Raw genomic sequence first — 22,328 nt, 5'->3', positions numbered from 1 at the left:
GGAGTCCTGGCACGATGCCATCGAAGAAGGATGGGAGGCGGCCTGCGAGAAGGTCGAGGACGGACACGGCACGAGGAGATCGGCATTCCGATACGGGTGGAGCGTGATCCGATCGTGGGTCGTTCGATCGAGACTGGACTCGGCATAAAGGTGCCGATACAGAAGGGGGTGCGGGACGAGCCGCCCTCTTTTACATGGGGAGAAAGACCGACCGGGCGAAGGTCGAGATTTGGAAGAGAATGAAAGCCGGTTCTATGGGATTCCTTACACCGATCCGGCTGCAGGCCCGAGTGCCGACGTGAGTCCTATAAGAGAGATCGGTGGCGACAGGAGAACGGGACTCGGCAATCCGGAGAAGGACGAACGGACCCAGACGAGAACCGGGCGGAGCGGACTCCCGGATGACCATTCCGGGAGGGAGGAAGAGAGCACGCCTACGAAGAGGCCGAGGTACGTCGGTACCACGGGAGAGGGTGCGGAGTAAACCGCCCTCTCGGCATGCGGAAAAGGACGTCCCAGGACAGGGTCGGGAAGCCAAAACAGCGGGCCACGGAGGATCCTTCACACCGGTTCTAGAGACTTCGGCAGTCGGCAACGCGGTCGACGTAAGACCAAGATACTGACGGTGGCGGCGAGCTGACGAAGGCAAGGGCTACGGAAGGGCGGTCTACGGAGGATCCTTCACACCGGTTCAGAGACTTCGGTAGTCGGCAACGCGGTTGACGTAAGACCAAGATACTGACGGTGGCGGCGAGGTGACGAAGGCAAGGGCTATGGAAGGGCGGTCTACGGAGGATCCTTCACACCGGTTCTAGAGACTTCGGCAGTTGGCAACGCAGTTGACGTAAGACCAAGATACTGACGGTGGCGGCGAGGTGACGAAGGCAAGGGCTACGAAGGAGGTATCAGGCCGGCGAAGCGGCCACGAACCAAATCGGACCTTCCGGCAAGGTCAGTGGGGGTAAGGAAGTCCGGTCCTACGGGATCCCCACACCGGGATATGTTTAATGATGCATTGCAACATGGTATGCCGTATGATTGGACTACAAATTGGATCAAACCTTTACATAAAGGTGGAGATATAAATAATGTAAACAACTATCGAACCATCATGGTTGGCTCATTAATGGCAAAACTATTTGGATGTATAATGGAATCAAAGATAAGTGTATGGGCTGAAAAAAGTGGTAAGAGAGCTTATGGACAAGCTGGCTTTCGAAAACACCATAGCACCATTGATCACCTTATCACCCTTCGAGTATTAATGGAGGAAAGTCACCTTAGAGGTAAAGGTTTATATTGTTGCTTTGTAGACTTCAAGAAAGCTTTTGATATGGTACCTCGCGAGCATCTTTGGAGGCGAATGGAAGAACTTGAGGTGCCAAGTGAATATATGCTTGCAATTTCCCGAATTTATGAGAAGGTTATATGTTGTGTGCGCATGAGAGATAAACTTTCAAATTTTTTCAAAAGCACTATTGGTGTTAAGAAAGGATGCCCACTCTCACCAACACTATTTGGTCTATGTATTGATGAATTGGAAGAAATGGTTACCAAGATTGCAAAGGAAGAACGTGTTGAAGAAGTTGTCATTGGGAATGTTGTGATTATGCTTTTGCTATATGCAGATGATGTAGTGCTTTTTGCAAATACTTAAGGAGATGCACAAAAGCTTATGAAGGCATTGGAAAAAATTTGCATGCATACTAAATTAAGTGTCAATAGCTCTAAAACAAAGATTATGCTTGTAAAGAGCCAAAAAAGAGATAAACCATGCATTATGTACAACAATGAGCCACTTGAATGTGTGGAAAGCTTCAAATATCTTGGCCTTGAAGTTCCTTCAAATCATAGATAGAATGAATGTGCTACACGCCGCTTAGAGGCGGGTAAGCAAGCATACTATGTATTTGAGAACACATGCAATCTTGGAGATATTAAGTGTTGGGTCCTCAAGAAATATCTTTTCGACACTTTGGTGACACCGGTTCTTCTCTATGGGGTGGAAGTATGGGGCAGTAGCATCCCTAAATCTATGTGGAAAGAGTTTGAAAATGTCCAAAAGCATTTTCTTACCAAGTTTCTACAAGTTAAGAAACAAACGCCCTACACCCTTCTCCTCCTTGAGACGGGATCGCTTCCCATTGAGATCATGGCCATGGAAAGGGTTGTTGAATACATTCTTAAGGTTCAAAAAAGTCCCTCACATCGACTTCCTAGAATTGCGTGGGAAGCAAGCAAAAAGATCCAAAAGACGCATAAAAGCAAAATTTTGTGTTCCAGTTGGATGCAAGATATAGAAAAATGGTTTGGTAGATGGGATGTGAGACACTTGCTTCATGATGCATCATTAGATTCCTCTGTAAATGAGGCATTTTTGAAACGCCAATGTATCATGACATGGGACAAATGTGGAGGCTCACGCTTCACACATTATACTACACATGTTGCACCTAACTACAAAACCATATTCTTTGCGGAACGGGGAAATCATACACATCCATACATGTTAGAGCCCATACCGTTATCTGCCATTCGAACCATTGCTTCCATGCGACTTAGCTCACATGCATTGCGATGTGAAACATGGCATTGGGGCACAAGTGATGAGAGTGGTCGGCTATGCACACTTTGCCCTAAACAAGTTCGCGAGTCTGAGTATCACACTTTGATACAATGCTCTGCCTTTGATCATATTCGACCATGCTTTCCACATCTCTTCGATCGAGCCCAATCTTTGCATGAATTCCTCTCACAACTACAATGTGCACTCTCGATTGCAACATTCATTGGTAAAGCTCTTGAACATCGAGAGTCACTACTCACTTTCACACATATCACGTGAAATGTAATATTTTTGGTCTCATAGGCCATATTTGACCTCCGAAAACGATAATATAATCTATCTCTCTCTCTCTCTCTCTCTCTCTCTCTCTCTCTCTCTCTCTCTCTCTCTCTCTCTCTCTCTCATGATTGGGTAAACATCCCATTTTGTTGTAACTAATTGTCTCATGGACCAAATTTGGTCTTAGAAGACGTTAATATATCTTTCTTTCTTTCTTTCACTAATTTCACTTGTTTTATGTTTAGTCCACCATTTTTGAAGTTCTTTAGTGCTTTGGAAAGCTCTTTCAAAGTGCTTTTAAATGTGTTTTCAGAGAATGTGTTCCATTATGGTGGTAAAAATATACGATCAAATTTCTCCATTGCCCTCACTACTCGACATTTCCAAGAACTCAAGGTTAAATTTATAACCAACTCAATGACTACATGGTGCATTCTACTTGAGTTTTCTATTCATTAGTCATAAATATGCCAATGGGAGAAAAACTATTCATGATGTGATAAAAAGCCCAAATAAATATGTGTATAATCTATCCATTCATGAGAAAATGGCAACTATGTGTATATCTTTGCAAGAAACAATTATGACTATGCAGAGTGAAATATATGCTTGTAAAGAAAGAGAATTAACTCTTCAACATGCAATGGTGATATAAAATATAGAGATGAAATGGTTGAGGGAGGAACTACATGCAATGAAAAACACAAGTCTTCAAATGCAAGATAACCAAATGCTTGAATAGAAATAAAACTGCCAAGCCTAAAATTAGAAAAGAGATGTTACAGAAGGTGAATGTTGAAAGAAAAGAAAGACCTAACCATGACAAAGTGGAAGTTTCTCTCCTAAGAGAAACATCAAAATCCATGGCATACACACATCCAACAATGAAGTCTAACATTACAAATGTCCTAGATGCAAAAGAGGATTATGAAATTACAAAATAGCAATAATAATGTTGTTATTTGAGGCATGCAAGAGGATGACTCGAAGAATGCATTTTCCCTTGTAGATAATCTTGCAAAATTATTTGATAATCACTTTGGTATGTGAAATGTTATTGTATATGTCGCACACAAGGTTGATAGAAAAAGGTCATAAGGAACATCTTGTAGAACTATTGTTTGAAAAGTTGAATATGAACACAAAGGAGATATCATTTAGATAGAAGTAGGGTGTCTCTAAAAGGTACAAGTTTCTTTGGAATTGAGGATTGTGAGCAACACCATGATGATCTTTTCAAATTACTATAGTAGATTTGGAGCATGATGATCCTTTCATAGACTTGTGTCAAGCTATACCTTTTTCTAAGAAGCTTGGTAAAGAGTTGATTATGGGATATTTTAATGCTAGACTTTGTAAATACCAAAATATTATTGAGAAATCGAAAGAAAATATAATGAATCCTTTTCTATTATGTTGTTATGACATGGTGTGTGCAATGGACAAAAATCCTTTATTATAGGTTAAGGTTACGGTTGAAGAAGTAACAAAAAAAAGATATAACTTGTGTAACAAGAGCTAACTCAAGAAATGAAAAGGTATATGGTTTGAATCTTGCTAGCACTAACAAAAGGGAGGAAGGTGATTTGTAGTACACAGAATATATGGATGAGGTTATAGTAAAATAAAAAGATTTACATTTTGCAACAGTCCAGTATCAAGGTCATGTGCTACAAAACGAAAGTTACTATTTTGGTAAGGGCCCATTTGAGATCTACAAAAGGAGACGGAGCGTTCATTGTCAAGGATCGTGGCCATTTTGAGAAAGATGTCCATGCTTCATCATTAAACGAATTATCACAAGATAATGAAACAAGAAGGCTTGTGGGAGACTTACAACGATAAAAGGCAATGTGGTCGTCACTAGTAGACTTGCTATATTGAAACTCAACAATCTCCTACTGACACTTATACCATTTTTTCCCCATCTCTCCTCACTTAATTCCTATTCAAACGAAGTTGAGGATATTCTACCTTCATTGAATCATGTAGTATGCCCTTGGGATTATTGTGAATGATTGTAATTATCTTGAAAAGTTATGGATATTTTAATAAGATTTCCATTGGGTTTCATGTGATTTGTGACTAAACAAGGATCTCTAGGGCTCATCTCAATTGAGAATTGGATCACGAAGTGTCAATCTATGCATGAAATCATGTAAATTTGCAAGAGACGATGTTCGTTTCAAAACATTTGGTTATTCTTCATGCAAGTATCTAGGAAATAACATGGGGTTTACAATGAAAATTTTGGATCAATAATCGGAGTCCCCCATGAAAAGTTACAAGTGAAAGGAATTTTGGATCAATAATCGAAGGGCATTCGTAATGATGTAACCATGTGATGGACCACATGGGCTTACTACGAAAAGAGGGCTCGTCTAGCTTGACCATTAGGTTGCACTTTGGGGTATGTCATCGTAATGATGAGACTTGAGGTTAGGTAACGTACCAACAAAGTTTTGTAGTAAAACCAAGGGGAAATAAGGACTCTTGACATATATGTTTTCTTTTAAAAAAACATATATGGGCAAATGCCTTTGCATATCTCTTATACGCATAAAACATTAAACATTCAAAAGGAGCAAACTAATTGGTTAACTCAAGTGTTTAATGCATTTGTTCTCGAGGTCTCGAGTTTAAATATGACCAAGACCATACAACATTGTTGATACATATGACTATAAAACATGTTTAGACTTTAGGTCTAAGTGCACTTCGGGGTCCTCGTAATAGGACTTAAAGAGCCGAAACCATATGGGTGGGCACAGAGACATAGTTTATTATTAACATTGTTTCGTGTATAAAGTTAACATATTCATGACACGAAGATACATGGTTGAGCCTTGGGGAGCCTCCATGAAAAAATTGATATAGAGATCAAGGAAAGACATTCATTTGTCACCTCCATGGTTTTTAAAACATCTTTGTGTTACCATAGTAACCTGATCTTGAACCTCATCTCATACGTCCAGAGGGGTATTGACGTGAGATCATGATATCGATTAATGGTTGCCCATGATATGTTCACATCACAACATAATGTTATGACTATTTGTCTGACCTTATGTTATTTCTTTGCCAGAAATTATCATTCAATGGCTCATAATAACGACTCCATGTCATCCGCTCAAGCGAAAGGAATTCAAGGAAATCCTCCTGGGCCAATCCCCATTGAGTCGTATTTGATACAAATACAAAATTTCCTTAATTCAACCGTGCATAAGATGTTTGAACTTCAACAATCTCATAGTGCTCTCGAGACACGTGTCATTACGATGAGCGCTAGGGTGAACATCATTTGTCGTAAAGTCATTTACGAGAGAAAACAAGGAAAGAACCGAAGAAGCAATTGCACGTGGTTGGGCCAATGGGAGTCTCATGTTGAGCTCTATCCCAGACCAGATAGTATGAAGATTGCATATGTCGGCTAAGAACTAGGGGGTAAGGCCGCCGCTTGGTGGCGTGGGCTCCGCACTTTAGGGAAATTGCTCAATATCTGGATATAATTTGTCACAGTTTTCAAGGGCCAATTTCTGCAACCTCCATCTCGAACCGACCCAGCACAAGCTTTAATGAACCTCTCTAGCAGGAAGTTTTCCTCGCTAGAAGACTATGTTCACCATGCTAGAACCCAAATCCAAAATTTGGGTCTAAAAGGGGACAATTGGTTGATACCTTGTTTTGTCAATGCCCTCCCCAATTCGGACTGTCAATGCCCTCCCAAATCCTTCGAAGAGTCCATTGAAATAGTTCTGCTATCAACACACTTCGAAGAAGCACCATAACAAACCCAACGACGCGTCTAGGACTAAGCAGTCGCAATTCGTTGGGAAACGCAAGACACCCAACGAATTCATGGATCACGATTGTAAGCGACATACAAAAGAGCAATGTCGAAAGCTCCAATGGAAAGATCAACAAAACAAAAGTTGTAGACCGTAAAGGTCAGATTCCTAATGTCCTTCAAGTCTATACACGTCATTTAAGTAATTGTAAATGTTCTTTCCCTCACTATGTATTGGGACCCAATGATTTACTACGTGCAAACGGGTATATCAATGGATCTCCCATACAATTTTATTTGATTCGGGAAGCTCACACAAGTTTGTGAATGATTGTTTGGTTCAGATATGGGGAATCCAATCCACTGTAAGTGATCACACCTATAAGGTGCACATGGTTGATGGAAGAGTACAATACATCAACGGGGCGATTGATTCATTAGGAATTTCTATTGATGCTTATATAGAGGAAGTAGACTTCCATGTAATGAATCTTTGTACCACTGATGTAATACTGGGTTATCCCTGGTTTTTTAATAAAAACTCTTCTTTATCTATTTTGTACTCATTTTATTCAATGTGTAAATAAACAATCTCTTTCGATTGCTCCTCTCCATCTATATCTGAGTTGTCTTGTTCTTATTTATTTTATTGTGTACTTGATCCGAACATTCACGTCTATAGTATTGATAATGTCTCGGGTCAATTATCATAGTTTGAACAACAACTCGATAAAATCTTGAATTATTTTCATGATGTTTTTCCAAGTGAACTACCACATGGGTTACCTCCTAAACATAATATAGACCATCGTATAGATATTGTACCTGGTGTTGCACCAATAAGTATACCTCCTTATCGCTTAAGTTGATCCGAAGGTGATGAGGTATCTAAGCAACTCAAGGACTATTTACGAATGGGTTATATACGTTATAGTAAATCTATGTGTATTAATTACCGACAGTTGTATAAAGTGACGATCAAGAATTCATATTCATTGCCCCAGGCTGATGATCTAATTCACCATCTCTAGGGAGCTCGGTATTTTACGAAACTTGATCTCCATACAGGCTACCATCAAATTCATATAAGTGAGGAAGATGTTCCTAAAATTGCATTTCGTACGCGTTATGACCATTATGAGTTTTTGGTTATGCCTTTTGGTTTGACCAATGCTCTGGCCACATTTCAACAAGAAATGAATGACATTTTCCGTGAACAACTTGGAAATTTTGCCGTTATTTTCTTGGATGATATTCTAGTTTATAGACGTACATTAAAAGAACATGTTTGCTTTGTTTTACAAACATTGCGTGACAAATAGTTTTACGCGAAGATCTCAAAATGAGATTTCCACGAGTGCTTGAAATATTTTTGTGACCAACAAGACCAGAAAGATCGTAAGGCATGATGGGCAGATGTCATCCAGGACTTTGATTTTTCTATACAATATCATAAAGGTTCCATGAACATTGTCGTTGATGCACTAAGTTGCATCCGTGAAGTTAACATGCTTAGCTTCATTGAAATAACATCATATCTTTATTATCACCTTCGAGGAAAGTATCTTGATGACAGTTATTTTGCGAAATATTGGGCAAGAGTTGAGTTTGGAACAAACACCACCACATCCTCGAAGGAATCCTTCCACATTGCTAACGGTCTACTCTACCGTAATGGGAAGGTTTGTGTTCCAGATTTGCCTGAGGTCAAAAAGAGAATTCTTTTTTAACGTCATGATGCACCCTCAATAGGGCACCCTGGAATACATCGCACACTCGTTGTCATCTCCACTCAATTCTATTGGCCTACGATGCGTCCTGACATACATTACTATGAGACAAAATATGACCAGTGTCAAGTTAACAAAGCGGAACGACTTAAAACCGTTGGACTTTTACATCCCTTGGATATTCCCAATAATAAGTGGGAAAGTATATACATGGATTTTATTGTTAGCCTTCCTCGCACCCAAAAAGGCCCTGATTCCATCTGGGTTGTGGTTGATCGACTAACTAAAATAGCCAGATTTATGGCTATTAAAACCACGATAACAGCTCCTAAATTGGCTTACCAATTCGTTGACGAGTTATTTCGTTTTTATGGGTTACCGATGGATATCGTGAGTGATCGAGATCCAAAGTTTACTAGCGACTTCTGGACGCAAGTCTTTAAGAAGTTAGAAACTACATTGAGCATGAGCTCCACAGATCGTCCTCAATCTGATGGACAGACAGAACGAGTAAATCAAATTCTTGAGGACATGCTTCGAGCATACGTTGGTGCAAAACCAACAAAATGGGAACGTTATCTCCCAATTTTGGAGTTTGCTTATAACAGCTCCAAACATACATCGACGAGATATAGTCCTTTTATATTGATGTATGGTTTTGTGGACCTTTTACAATCCTCAAATGCATTGGTTCATCAGCCTATCGTCTCACTCTTCATGATGGTGTTGAAATCCATCAAATTTTTCATGTATGTTGTCTAAAAGAACTTTTAGGTTATGGTGACAATATAGTTACAACTGAAACTCTGGTTACTTCTGAAGAATTATCTTCTAAACCACATGTACCAGAAAGAATTCTCGATGTTAAAACAAAAAAAATTGTGTTCTAAAATAATCCGAGAATTTAAAATTAAATGGATGGATAAATCTATTAAAGATGCCACATGGGAACGTGAAAATACTCGTAGAACTAACTTCCCTAACTTTCCATTGCAAGAGTATGTTACGGGCATGACCATATAATATCCCGTGGTGAGAATTTACCGTAATATTCTATACACATGGATAAAGTGTGAGGGTTAAACGAGAGTGTAAAGAAGGGGAGGATTACTTTTAATACTCAGGATTGAGACAACCCATTAGACCAAGTGTGAACTTGCCTGGGGGCCTTAGGTCCGGCTATAAATATGAGGCCTAGCTACCCTCATTTGACACATTATCGACTACGTTGAGACTTTGACATTGTGATGGGTCAACTCTTGTAGCGAGCGCGCCAGCACCAGGTACGACCCGACGCCACGACGGTGGTATGGGATGCCAATCGAGGCTCGAGTCTGTCTCGATCCCTTCGCTCGGGGGTGATCGGGTGGATCAGCACCCTTCTTTCTCTCTCTCATTTCTTATTTATATATCTTTTATCCTTATCATATATGCTTACATTAGTCGCTAAGCTCTAACATAAACCAAACCGTTTAGGGAAAAGTTGAAACCAAATCGAACCATTTAATAAAAATTTTAAACCTAACCATTTAAGTCAAACTAATTAAATATTTAAATAAACAAAAATACATTTAATTAAATAAGCATTTAAGTTAAATTTATTAAATCAATAAAAAACCATTAAATTAATAAACTATTAAGGTAAAAAAAAAGTTAACCAAAAACCTATAAACCTTGAAACCAAACCTATAAGCCTATAAACCCGAGTTTTAGAACCAAACCGAACTGAAACCGAACCGTTTATCGAAAATCTAAACCAAACCAAACCATTAATTATTTTTTTGGAACCAATCAACCGAAACTAACGGTTTGGTTCGGTTTGAGCCGAAACCGTGGCCATTTCTACATATATGTAAAATGGACTTAGTAATTTCATTACTAACAATAACTCTATGTGCAAAATTAACAAAATACATTTTACAAGGTTCACTTACTACGTCACCAATTGTAGCCCAATACACTCACATACTTGAGGAGTTAAACTTTTATACCTATTACGGACCAATTCTACTATCTATGCATCCTTTGTTTTATAATTTGGTACTTAGCACATAAATGGTTGGGAAAGGTTGTTCCGTGGGCTTGAATCAAATAGCTAATGTTTCTAACGAAAAGTAGCTCTTTTGGTTGTTCTTTAGGCTTGAATCAAATAGCTAATATTTCAAGTTAAAGTAGCTTGTGGATGTTCTGTAGGCTTGAATCAAATATCTAATGTTTCAAAGGAAAAGTAGCTTGTGGATGGTCTGTGGGCTTGAATCTAATAACTAATGTTTTCAAGGAAAAGTAGCTTTATGATGTTTTGTGGGCTTCAATCAAATGGCTAATGTTTCTAAGGAAAAGTAGCTTGTGGAAATGATTACCAAAGTCTGACCAGAGACATGTATAGAGTGGGGAAAGCCTCTGATTTTGTTCTGGATTATGTCCTTTTATATCTCATCTGTTAGGCTTTTATGGTATGCTGCATGGTAATGCTATTTCTTTGTCTATTATGTTGTAAGCTATGAAATTCCTTAAGCATTGACTTCAATACTGATTTACAGATGGAGGTGCTTCATGTACTTTCCTTTTCTTTATGGGAGAGTTTACTTGGTTAGTTCTTTCAATTTACACTTCACTTCTTCAGCTCATTGAATCTTCTTGGTGTTTGGATGTCCAAAGGCCATTCACACACATAAAGAGTGTGACCAAAAACACTCAAAAAAAAAGAGTGAATGAGTGAGTTGTCTATGTGGAAACTTTAGAGAGTGAATGTAATACAATTCTCCTCCATCACCCGGATTGGATCGTCCTGGGAAGAGAATAAGAACTAATCCGATTATTATGATTCAACATAACAATAAGTAAGTTGATTACGAAAATGATGAGTATCGGCAAGAGGGAAAAAACAGAAAATGAAGTAGGGTTCACTAATTGTCATTCACTAATGCCAAGATGGAACTTCACCTTTGTTAACCTTCCTTAACCTATCTATATCCAAAGACTTTGGCCACTTATCCCTATGACTCGACCATATAATGATGACCACATAATGACAACCCATAATATGCATAATACCTGAAGTTTTCCTTTGGTAAAAGATATAGAATACTTTTCACACTCATTATAAAACTTTTTGAGTACACAATTGTGCATTTCAATCTTATCTATGCAGTAATCATTTTTCAACATATGGCAAATGATATTTTTCAAGATTTCCTCGAATCTTCACCTTAGTTTATTGGGATGGCATCGTGATCACTTGAAAGCGCAAATGGGCTTACATTTTTGAAGTGGTTGAATCTTAAATAAGAGAGTTTTGGTTCATTTACAGAGTCTTAGCAACATCTTTGCAATAGCTCTAGGAAGGACACCAAATATCTAAATGTTCTTTCCAAAATGACACCTTGGAAAATGACTACAAAGGTGTCTTAACCCTCCCACAGAAGTGTTACTTTTGTGGTAATACCTAAACAAGTCCTTAACCAATTTTGTATTTCTTTCATTTTGCAAAGGCAATGTATCTTTGTTGGATGCTTATCCCTATTAGTTAGGAATCCACAACGGCTCAGCTCAAGCCTAAACCAAACCGGTAAATTGTTTTAGAACAATTTGGTGGTTCACATTGGTTCAAGCTTGGGCTTCCTTACCTGGTTAAGGCTTAATCGGTTTGGATAAAGTAGTTTAGGAACATGTTCGGTTCAAGTTTGAAAACTCCCCAACCGGTTAAGGTTCCTCAACCTGTTTGGTTTGGACAAGGCCAAATTGGTTAAGCCGAAACTGAATTGTTGACAATTCCTACTACTACTATAACCTCCAAGTAAGCAAGACCATAAGAATAACCTCTCTTTTAATGGCAAAGCAATGTGCCATATTATTATTAGGCAAATTTTCCACCAAGAGTATGGTTTAGCTATGCATGGAGCAAGAAGAAGCAACTAGTATACCCTTGTTCTAATTTGATTCATTGGTAGAGAGTTTGGAGCCAATACCCACATTCCAATGTTGTAAATAATTGTCTCTAGTGACGGAAAAGGTATCCAATCATGGACCAAATCCATTATTTTGTACCAAATTTCTCTTTGTGGGGGACATGTATACTTGCTCCCACATTGGTTGGGATAAACAAGCATCATCTATCAATAGATCCTTCACATTGTAAACACCCTGTTTAGAAATAAATATGAATTTCGAGGTTCTTGACATACTAATGTAGACTGGAAATTTTAGTTCTAATATACTCTCAACAATTTTAGTTTGTTATCCAAGAAACATTCACCAGATAGTGACCTCAAATTCATTGTAACCATGTTCCCCAATATGAAGTTGCAACTTTACCCCACCCTGAAAAGGGCATGTAACCAACTTCTTAGGTTGCTAAGCTTATCATACTAACAAAATATCTTGAAAATATGTTATCCAAGAGAAATATGAATTTCAAGTAGTTGTTTCTTAGACTTTCCTACTCACAAATTGCCTCTTGAGTTACGTTGCAAGTCGAACATTGTTACAAGCATCATACATACAGACCTTATCCTTGCACTCATCAAAATGTTCTTAAAAAAACATAGCATATTTGCGTGTATACTAGAAAACTGGTAATTCAACCAACTTTTAAGAACATACTACACCATTCAATCTAATGCAATAGCTTGAAGATCAAACCAGTTTGGCAAAGAGTCAACTTTGAAAAGATCGGGGCAAAAGTGGGATGAGACAATGAGGTTGACAAAATAAGAAGCAAAGAAAGAAAGAAAATTAAAATTTTACAAGGATACAATCAACAATGATTTAATTACCATCTATCGATCAACAATGATTTGTAAGATCAGTTTATTTGTTAAACATAACACAGGGAGAAAAAAGTGAGGTATACCTTAGCCACTGATTAAGCTAATGTCATAACCAGCATAAGGTACCAACATTGCAACCAGCAAAAATGGCAATGTTTTTGTCAATCTGTAAATTTTGCATGAAGATCCATAAAAAATAACAAGGGTATATTATTTAAAAGGACGCAAATACATAAGGCGTCAGGCAAGACTTTTGGATAAGCAATAGCTGCTTATTATTCCTGTCCTCAGCTAACAAGAGCAAAGGAGTGACATTGAGTCAATGGCTAACAGTTTCTGGCCATACCTATCAATTTCAACAGACAAAGGAGCAGATAAGACGATCACACAAGCTGGATAAATTTCTTATTAGAATAAGTTTAAATAAGATTCTTCCAGCATCCGCAGGCCTTGGCAAGCTCAACCACTAAAAGCACTTCGCAGGTTTTTATGTATAACTTCATCTTTCATTCTTGTTAACAGATCTCATCTCCCCATCACTTGTGAAGCTACTCATATACTTACATGATTAGCACAAAACTACGCATTGCAGTAAGCACTTGGATACACAAAACGTCAAATGACCTATACTCTATTATAAAGTGCGTGCAAACAAGCAATCGACTGTTCAATGGCATTTGTGAAATATTAACATCTTCACAATGTCCTTTAAAGTAGATATGAAAACAACAAATTCTGATATAACATCTGCTTGTTTCACTTTCATATCATTAATATACATCCACGGCTTCAACAAACAAGTAAATTATACCAATAGGTAAGCCTACAAAGATCAGTTACATGCAACAAAATACAGACTGCTTTGCATACACTTGCGTTTAACATCTTTTTGCCCAAGTTTGAACGTTGAAGTGTAAGGCTCTGCCTAAGTTCCGAGCTATTCAAAAACATCAACTATAGTTAAATGGAAGAAGAGCTTCGTATAATATCCTGCTAAGATTTAAAAAAAGAGTTATACAAAGCAATCTTCGACTTTTCTAACTAGTTAAAGAAAAAACATGGGCCAATTTCCATAACAAGCTTGCTAATGATTTCCCAAATGGTATACATTTCAATTCTGACCAGCAAAATGCATGTGAAACCAAGCCACATTGTCCATAAGTGAAACAAAATGTTACTACTACCATTCATTGCTGGTTTAGAGATACTGATTCATCATCGTTTCGAAGGCAGTGTATCTGTATCATGTTGTAAACATTTCTCATGAAGGCACTGCATGATGTCCAATCAAAATTGATTTAGCATTAGCCAATATACTAAAAGAACATTTAACAAAAATAATTATTGATTCTCCAATATCTTATCTTAGATAACATTAGGAATCATTGAATAACACTAAAAGACATCAATAAAAATTACAGTGCCAAGAGATATAGGCCTAATTTTTTTGCCAATAAGGGCTATAGGCCCATAGATCAGGAATTCAAATCCCAATCACCCCCCTTCAAAGAAACATTAAGATCAGAGAAAGAAAAACGAAACGATTGTCAAAAACTTGACATAGTAAAGAGATTGTTCAGCTTACTATATGTGGATGTATCGATTTGCTCCGGTAACTCTTTAATATCAACTTCAAACCTCTCTTGCACCTGAGCATGAACCAATGTTTTTGGCACCATTACTACACGTTTGGCCCATCAATAATACTTTCCCTTCTATTGTAGTAATATTTCAATTCAGAAGAGGTAAGTTTACCTGGTTGAGCACATTTGAATCTTCGGTAGAAGCTACAAATGTTATCCCCAAGCCTTTAGTACCAAATCGACCAGCTCTTCCAACCTGTAATAAAAATATATGACCATAAAAATTAAGATAACTATCGTAGAATTAAGATCACAAAATGCATATCATGGAGGTGAACTCTCACCATATGAATATGAATACGTGTACAATCACAAGAATGACAAAACATACTAGTGTCATTAAGAAACTCAAATGTGTACAATGGAAATATACACTTACCCTATGAAGATATGAATCAGCCGTTTCAGGCATATCATAGTTGATGACAATGTTCACTCTCTCAATATCTATACCTCTGCCTACCAAGTCAGTTGCAACCAATATTCTCTTGTGTCCTTCCTTGAAACCTTTGTATCGTGTTAACCTGGAAGACATATACAAATTTGGATCATTTAATTTACTAAGTCAGCAAGGATCAAATATTCTCGCATGTCCTTAGAGCCGCATCCTACCTCAGGTTAATATCTATATGTTAAATTTTTTTAATTGAGCATGTAGTAACCAATCAAAACTCTATTTCCTTCACATTGACAGAAAAACTTTGCATTTCAATGTCATTCCTAAATGTTAATTTTAGGGTAAGTATCACTCATAATATTTAGTATTTTTAATTCATAATGATACTAGACTGTATGGAGACATGTATCTTGCTTAAAACTTCTCAATATAGGAAGAAATGGAGAAATAGTACAGAACCTTTCTTCTTGTGACATGCCGGAATGAATGCAAATTGAGGGGAAATTGCATTCCACAAGAAGCTTATTTAGCTCAGCAGCCCTACTAACACTCTTCACAAATATCACCACTTGATTGAAGTCCAGTGCATCCAAGAGATCGTTTAGTTTTCGGTTTTTCTCTTTCTCACTCAGCTTAATATAATGCTGATTAAAAAAATGCAATCTCATAATTAGGATTCAAACTTTACAAAATAAGCTTAAAACAGCCATTCAGATGTGATCATTATGGGGAGAAGCAATCACAAAAGAAAGACAAACCTGCACAAGACCATGCAAAGTCAGCTTTGCCTCATCATCCACATAGATCTCCATCGGCTGTAATGTAATAATAACAAACATATCAGCCAATAACGATGTACCTTGGGTTAACTATCAATAAATACAACCCAAATATTTATTTCTTTGCATAATCATACCAGACTAAAATACACAAGCTAGAAGTTAGGGAGGTCCTTACATCTTGCATAAACCGCTTGCAAACTGGACGAATTTCTTTGCTCAAGGTTGCTGAAAACATCATTACTTGCTTGTCATGTGGAGTTAGTTTGAAGATTTCTTGCACATCCTTCCGCATGTCTGAAACCATAGGCAGAAATCAAAGGAAAATTATAAGATCACACTTCAAACAATAAATCAGAACATTAAACAAATACTATTAGTGCCATGACCACTTACCAAGAGAATCGAGCATCTTGTCACACTCATCAAGGATAAAATGCCTCACACTTTTTAAGTTCAAATCTTTGTCTCTCGCCAAACCTAGGATTCTTCCAGGTGTTCCAACCACTACATGTGGACACTCATTTTTCAAAAGATCTTTATGAGTTTTAATATTTACACCTCCATAGAACACAGATACTTTGATATCTGGAAGATAAGTGCTGAATCTCTCAAATTCATGGCAGATCTGCAAGAACAAAAGCAAAGGTAAAAAATGAAACAAGAGCACACACTTAAGCATTAGTAAAACTGCCATAATACTCAAATTTCAAAAAACAATAGCGTTAACAGGTGTGAAGCAAGTACAAAAACAAAAATGAGAACACAAAAAAATCCAAGAAATACTTAAAACAGAAAAAATCTGAAATAAATTATAGCCCTAAGCTTTTCTTTATTTCTCCAAATTTCACTACGTTATCAGTATGTCCCCAAATACCCAGGGTATTTCATAGTTTTCTCCTGCTTAAAAGTATAAACATAGTGTATTTACCTGGTATGCCAATTCACGAGTATGACAAAGCACAAGCGCGGCGACTTGACCACTAACAGGTTCAATCTGTTGAAGTGTTGATAGCACAAATACTGCAGTTTTCCCCATTCCTGACTTTGCTTGGCAGATAACATCCATTCCCAATATCGCTTGAGGAATACATTCATGTTGAACTGGGCCATGAACACAATTTAACATTGTCACCTTCAGGTGATGGATAAATAGAGGCTGGTAGGTACAATAGACAAGTTACCTTCAGATGGGTGTTCAAATCCAGAGTCAACTATAGCCCGTAGTAACTCAGGTTTCAGTAGGAAGTCCCTAAAACCTGAACTATGTATACCAACATATCCTCTGCACAAAGACATAATTAGAATTGTAATTCCACAAGCACTTATTGCAGTATATCTCCTTGTGATATACAGCTCCATGCATTCAACTTTTTAAAAAGAAAAGAGCTGCATAGAATGCCCACAACCAAAAAGCAGGTGTTTATCTACCCACAATAACAAAATTAAGCACATTTATGAAACGTGGATAACTTTGAAACTTAACTTCAGAAGATTTTCTGGCAACTTGCATAATATAAAGAAGAAATGTGAAACAAGTAATGAATCCCCCACACACACACTCACATGACTTCAGCAATTAGGATACAGCTAAAAGATAAGAGCTGTATGGACTGCCCACAACCAAAAACCAGGAGTTTATCTACCCACAATAACAAAATTAAGCATGTATATAAAACCTTTCACTTTAGAAGATTTTCTGGCAAGTTCCATATTAGAAAGAAGAAATGTGAAACATGTAATGAGTTGACCCACCACACACACACACACACATGACTTCAGTAATTCAGAAACAGCTCAAAGATAAGAACTGTAAAGACTGCCCACAACCAACAAGCAGGTGTTTATTGACCAACAATAACAAAATTAAGCATGAATATAAAACCTAGATCACTTTTGAAACTTCCCTTCTGAAGATTTTCTGGCATGTTCAATAATAAAAAAGAAGGGATGTGAAACGTGTGATGAGTTAAACACCCCCCTACACATGACTTCATAATTAGGATATAGTTACATCACTTCCCCATCACTTCCCTGATTTCCGCAACCATAATGGTTACTGCATTTTTCAAAGAAAATCCAAACATCATATCACAAGCACATACTAACAATCATTAAACTACTTATTTCCCATATCCAGCATGTGTTCCCACTACATTTCTTAACAGATACAATGTTAGACCATGGTTTTGCCTCGTACACCTTAATCATGAGTATTTATTCCCTTTAGCACACTGCTTAAATCCAGACAATGAGATAACCACGAGCAGAAAATAGCAGAAGTGACTCCAGCAAATCAATACTACCCATGGAAGCTGACCAGCTTAGGTTATTCAAAGTAAGGTAGATTATTTGCATTCCAACCTTAAACATAAAATTCTCAAGGTTGACCATAACCACCCAACATTTGAGAGAAAGTACATAATCTACTTTTCGGACTGTTATCCTCTTGCTGAGCTGAAATTGATAAGCTGTAAAACTACAAACTCCTATATGGGAACCCATGATACTATGGAAATAGAAAACATAATCTTCTACTATATTTATAAGATCTAGAAAAACCACGATAACTTCTGAGCACATTGAATAATACGCCGGGCATAAGCCATAGAGATTTTGTTCTTAAAGAGTGCCCTCGAAATAGTTGAAAATCTCTTCAGTTTCCTAATTATATTGCATCTCCATAAGTGGATTGCTGAACTGCAATAATTTATACTAAGAAGATCGAGAGATGAATCAAGCAGAACCACATCAAAGGCAAACGGCCGAGAACAATGACATTACTTTAACTTAACCTTTGATTGGATTGAAGAGGTTTAGGTTAGGTTAGGTTAACCATGAATGTACTGAAGTAGATTAGCTTACTTTAGCTTAGATGTTGCTTGGAACGGAGTAACTTAGTTTACTTTAGCTTATCCCTCGGTTGGATTGAAGTGGATTGGCTTACTTTAGATTAAGCTTGATCGGTTGGAAGTAGCTTTAACATCACTTTGACCATCTAGAGCAAGGCTTTGATAATGATTTTATACTTGAGAATTTGTGAGGTTGAAAGTTTGTTAGGCGTAGGACTCCATGACTTACTTTTTGCCTCCATTTGCTTTTGCCGTGACTGCATCAGGGGCAGCTTCTTCTTCTTCTTCATAGTCAAGGAGCTCCTCTTGATAGGTATCGCCATCCTTCATGTCTCCCATTCTTCTAAACCTGAACAAGGAACCACACAATTCAGGAAACCAGTCTTCGCGTAGCACATTAAAAAGAATTCAAAATAATGAGAGTAAATCTTTGGCGTCTTTTTGGCAGAGGGAAGAACCTTGTCAGGAAATCAAGTAAAACGTCCCTAACTCCACTGTAAAATCTTAATTCCATTATAAAAACCCTTAACTTAGTATAAAACTTGAACTTCACTAAGGACACCGATTTAAACAAACAAATCAGGGAATAAAAACAATGAGGCTAAGGAGCAAATTCCTTGCAGAGAAAGAAATCACAATCAAAATAAGTGTAAAAACACTAATTGCACAACAAAATCCTACTATTGTAAGAATCCTAAAACTCGCGTCAAATTTTGAAGTCTGCTGGGAAAGAAGACCGCCAAACTTAGGAACTTACAAAAGGTACCAAGTGATATCAAGTGAAAAACAGTAAACCCCAGAATAAAATCTTAATTCCATGTGAAAGCATAATTCTACTGCAAATAATGAGGGCAAAGGACAGAATCCAAAATAAAAATGAAGTGAAAAAAAGGATCCACCATTAAAAACCTAATTTCATCTTCCCTGTAAAACCTGCCACGCTAAACTAGAAATCAAAGGTTCCGAAATATGTGGGCAAATACGTTTTCCTTTCAGCAGATAGTATACACAGAGAAAGAGCTTATAATCAATATCAGATGAAAAAAAATTTGATTCCTACTTCCAGTAGTAAGCCTAACCCTGCTGCCAAACCTTATCCCAGTAAAACTCTAATACCCCTTCAGAAGCAAAAATCCATAGCAAAAATTCTAATACTGTATTGTTAAACTTAATTCCAGTAGCACAATAAATCCACAGTACGAAACCTGACTCCAAGTCAAAACCCTAACCGCATTGTAGAAACATCGACTCTACTGCCCTAACTACTCTGCAAAATACCCTAGATGTTCTGTAAAAACCCTCAATGCACTATGAAACCTTGACGAATGTGAAACCATAACGTTCCAGTGAAAAACTATGTTCATTGCAAAACCTTTTATATGTTCACTACTAGTACACTGTTAAGTTCTTAAATTCAGTGTGAATCCTAATTCCACAGGCAAGACATTAATGCCACTGTAACCCCATAATTCCAATTCAAAAACCTAAATCCACTGTAAAACTGAAAGTTACAGTAGACCCTAATTAGATTGTAAACCCTTAAATCGATTGCAGAGTCTTCAATCACAGTAAAACCTTAACTTCACTATAAAACTCGAATTCCATAACCCTAACTCCATCCTAAAACCCACTAGAGCTCCAATGTGAGAACCTAAAATTCACTGTAAAGTTCAAGTCCAACTCCACCATAAAATCCTACGCCCCACGTAAAAATCCCTGACACTATTGAAAACCCCAAATACCACTGCAAAACCCTACTGTGGAAAGCTAGAATGACATGAGCGAAGAGCAGGAGAAAGAGGTGGAGACTGACCTGGGCCTGTTTGTCGAAAACGCAAGGGCTGACGGGGAGGCGTCGAGTGTATGGCGTCGGGCCGGACAGAGAGAAGAAGATCCGCCTCAACAGATCTCTCCGCCCTAAGCGCGCGCAGAAGAGGAAGGCAAGCAAAGCAGGAAAGGAAGGGAGAGAGAGAGAACAGAACAGAACGCAAAAGAGCAGAAACAGAGACACAGAGACACAGAGAGAGAGAGAGAGAGAGTGTGTGTGTGTGTGTGTGTGTGTGTGTGTGTGTGTGTGTGTGAGAGAGAGAGAGAGAGAGTGTGTGTGTGTGTGTGTAAGAAGCAAAAGAGCACCCAACAAAACCCTAATCCTCTTCTTCTTCTTCTTCTTCTTCTTCTTCTTCTTCTTCTTCTTCTTCACTGATGGAGTAAACAAATGTGTTGGTGGGCCGCCCGCGATGCTCCGTGATGACCGTGCGGCATGTCCCCAGGTCATTTCGATTGATGATATGCCGATTTTCCTGTCCGATATACAAACTCGGCACCCACATCCACGAGAGAGGAGATGCTCGACTGCACCACCTTCGGCAGCCCATTCAATATGTAGCATAGCCACACGGATGGCTTTCGTTATAAGTTTGGTTGAGCAAGAGAAGCGATACACCACTCGCACCTCTTGGTGGATACCATCAGTCATTCATTCAATCCAACAACCTGCAACTTTTTTTTTGTGTGGTCATGTGTATGAGAAGTGCTATTTAGGACTGAGACCTCGCCCAATACGTTAACACGACACGTTGGTTGAGTTGATGCTATATATATGACGAGTTTGTAGATTGCTAACCCAATACACTAATGCAGCATATAGTTTGGGATAAGCGATATATACACGATGAGGCCATCGAACATTTAGCCCACTGCATTGGCATCATTGGCATGGCATGTAGTTTAGGAGAACCAATGTACCATGAAGTTATTAGTCTGTAGTTTGACTCAACAACATGGCCTATAGTTTGGGTGAAGTGTATATGGTGTAAGAAACATGTTAAAAAGTATAATGATGTTATTTGAACTCAAGACCCAAAGTTCAAGGTCAAATTTGTGTTCCTTGTAGACTATGAGCTAGTGGAATCCAAAGAGGCAAATATAATGTTCCAAGGGCTTTGTGCCCAATAAAGTATGAGATAAACAACATAATTTGACTTTCGCTCCAACTACTCCAAGTCCTACCATCCTCGATGAGCACTCTTGGACTCTCTTAGTGCTATTTTTTGCTTCTTCTTTCTTCTATATGTGTTAGTCATGTAATGCACATGATATGGTGAGCCGAGATGGGATTTAGAATTGTATGCCTTCCCATTACAATGTCACATGGTCCCTGTGGCACTATCCCAATTCTTAATTGTTCATCATGCTCACCAAAATGCCTCACTTTAAATTTTGCATGTGAAACAATCTATCTCTAACTTCCTATTTACAATTTGGATACATTTGGAAGTTTAATTCCACCAAAGTCATGGACCACTACATTTTTAAAACTTCCAACAATATACCACATGCAAAAATGTGAAGATCCACAAATAGTGTTGCCCATTTTTTGTGGTGGTTAACATTGCAATTTTATAATAAAAAAATGTCCCAACATTAATGCCCCCCCCCCTCCCCTTCATGTTTGAGTGTAAACATCCCATATTACATACAATGGTTGGAGTGGCATAGACCATGGTTGCAACAGGTTTTATCTCTA

The 22,328-nt window shown here is 38.0% G+C and overlaps 1 protein-coding gene across 3 annotated transcripts; it reads right to left on the bottom strand.

Annotated features, from left to right (window-relative positions):
- Window positions 1-13,917: 13,917 nt before the first annotated feature.
- On the bottom strand, window positions 13,918-20,704 carry LOC147857009 (DEAD-box ATP-dependent RNA helicase 15-like). 3 transcript variants are annotated; one of them, XM_087328272.1, is made up of 12 exons: window positions 20,612-20,704; window positions 19,032-19,151; window positions 17,135-17,235; window positions 16,882-17,054; window positions 16,347-16,578; window positions 16,129-16,247; window positions 15,930-15,986; window positions 15,631-15,815; window positions 15,154-15,298; window positions 14,887-14,970; window positions 14,717-14,780; window positions 13,918-14,403 (listed from the first exon to the last, which is right to left on the bottom strand). In XM_087328272.1, the coding sequence occupies exons 2-12, from the start codon at window positions 19,139-19,141 to the stop codon at window positions 14,393-14,395; spliced, it is 1,281 nt and encodes a 426-aa protein (XP_087184398.1). In that variant the 5' UTR covers window positions 19,142-19,151; window positions 20,612-20,704; the 3' UTR covers window positions 13,918-14,392. The 3 variants fall into 3 exon arrangements, with proteins under 3 accessions (XP_087184398.1, XP_087184399.1, XP_087184400.1); XM_087328273.1 differs by lacking the exons at window positions 19,032-19,151; window positions 20,612-20,704 and adding an exon at window positions 18,816-19,015; XM_087328274.1 differs by lacking the exons at window positions 19,032-19,151; window positions 20,612-20,704 and adding an exon at window positions 18,153-18,773.
- Between the last annotated feature and the right edge of the window lie 1,624 nt (window positions 20,705-22,328).

The sequence above is a fragment of the Azolla caroliniana genome, unplaced genomic scaffold (assembly GCF_043228905.1).
Source record: "Azolla caroliniana isolate FFs.n. ecotype wild unplaced genomic scaffold, voAzoCaro1.0.p SCAF_12, whole genome shotgun sequence".
In the NCBI taxonomy this organism is placed as follows: domain Eukaryota; kingdom Viridiplantae; phylum Streptophyta; class Polypodiopsida; order Salviniales; family Salviniaceae; genus Azolla; species Azolla caroliniana.
This window is presented reverse-complemented; position numbering and strand designations above follow the sequence as displayed.

Excerpts from the sequence above, each read along its gene's own strand:
- LOC147857009 (XM_087328272.1), bottom strand. The coding sequence starts at position 19,141 with ATGGGAGACATGAAGGATGGCGATACCTATCAAGAGGAGCTCCTTGAC. Across the intron at positions 17,236-19,031 it reads AAAGCAAATGGAGGCAAAAA|AGGATATGTTGGTATACATA; the intron begins GTAAGTCATGGA and ends GTCTTTGTGCAG. Across the intron at positions 15,987-16,128 it reads GCAAGCGGTTTATGCAAGAT|CCGATGGAGATCTATGTGGA; the intron begins GTAAGGACCTCC and ends ATTACATTACAG.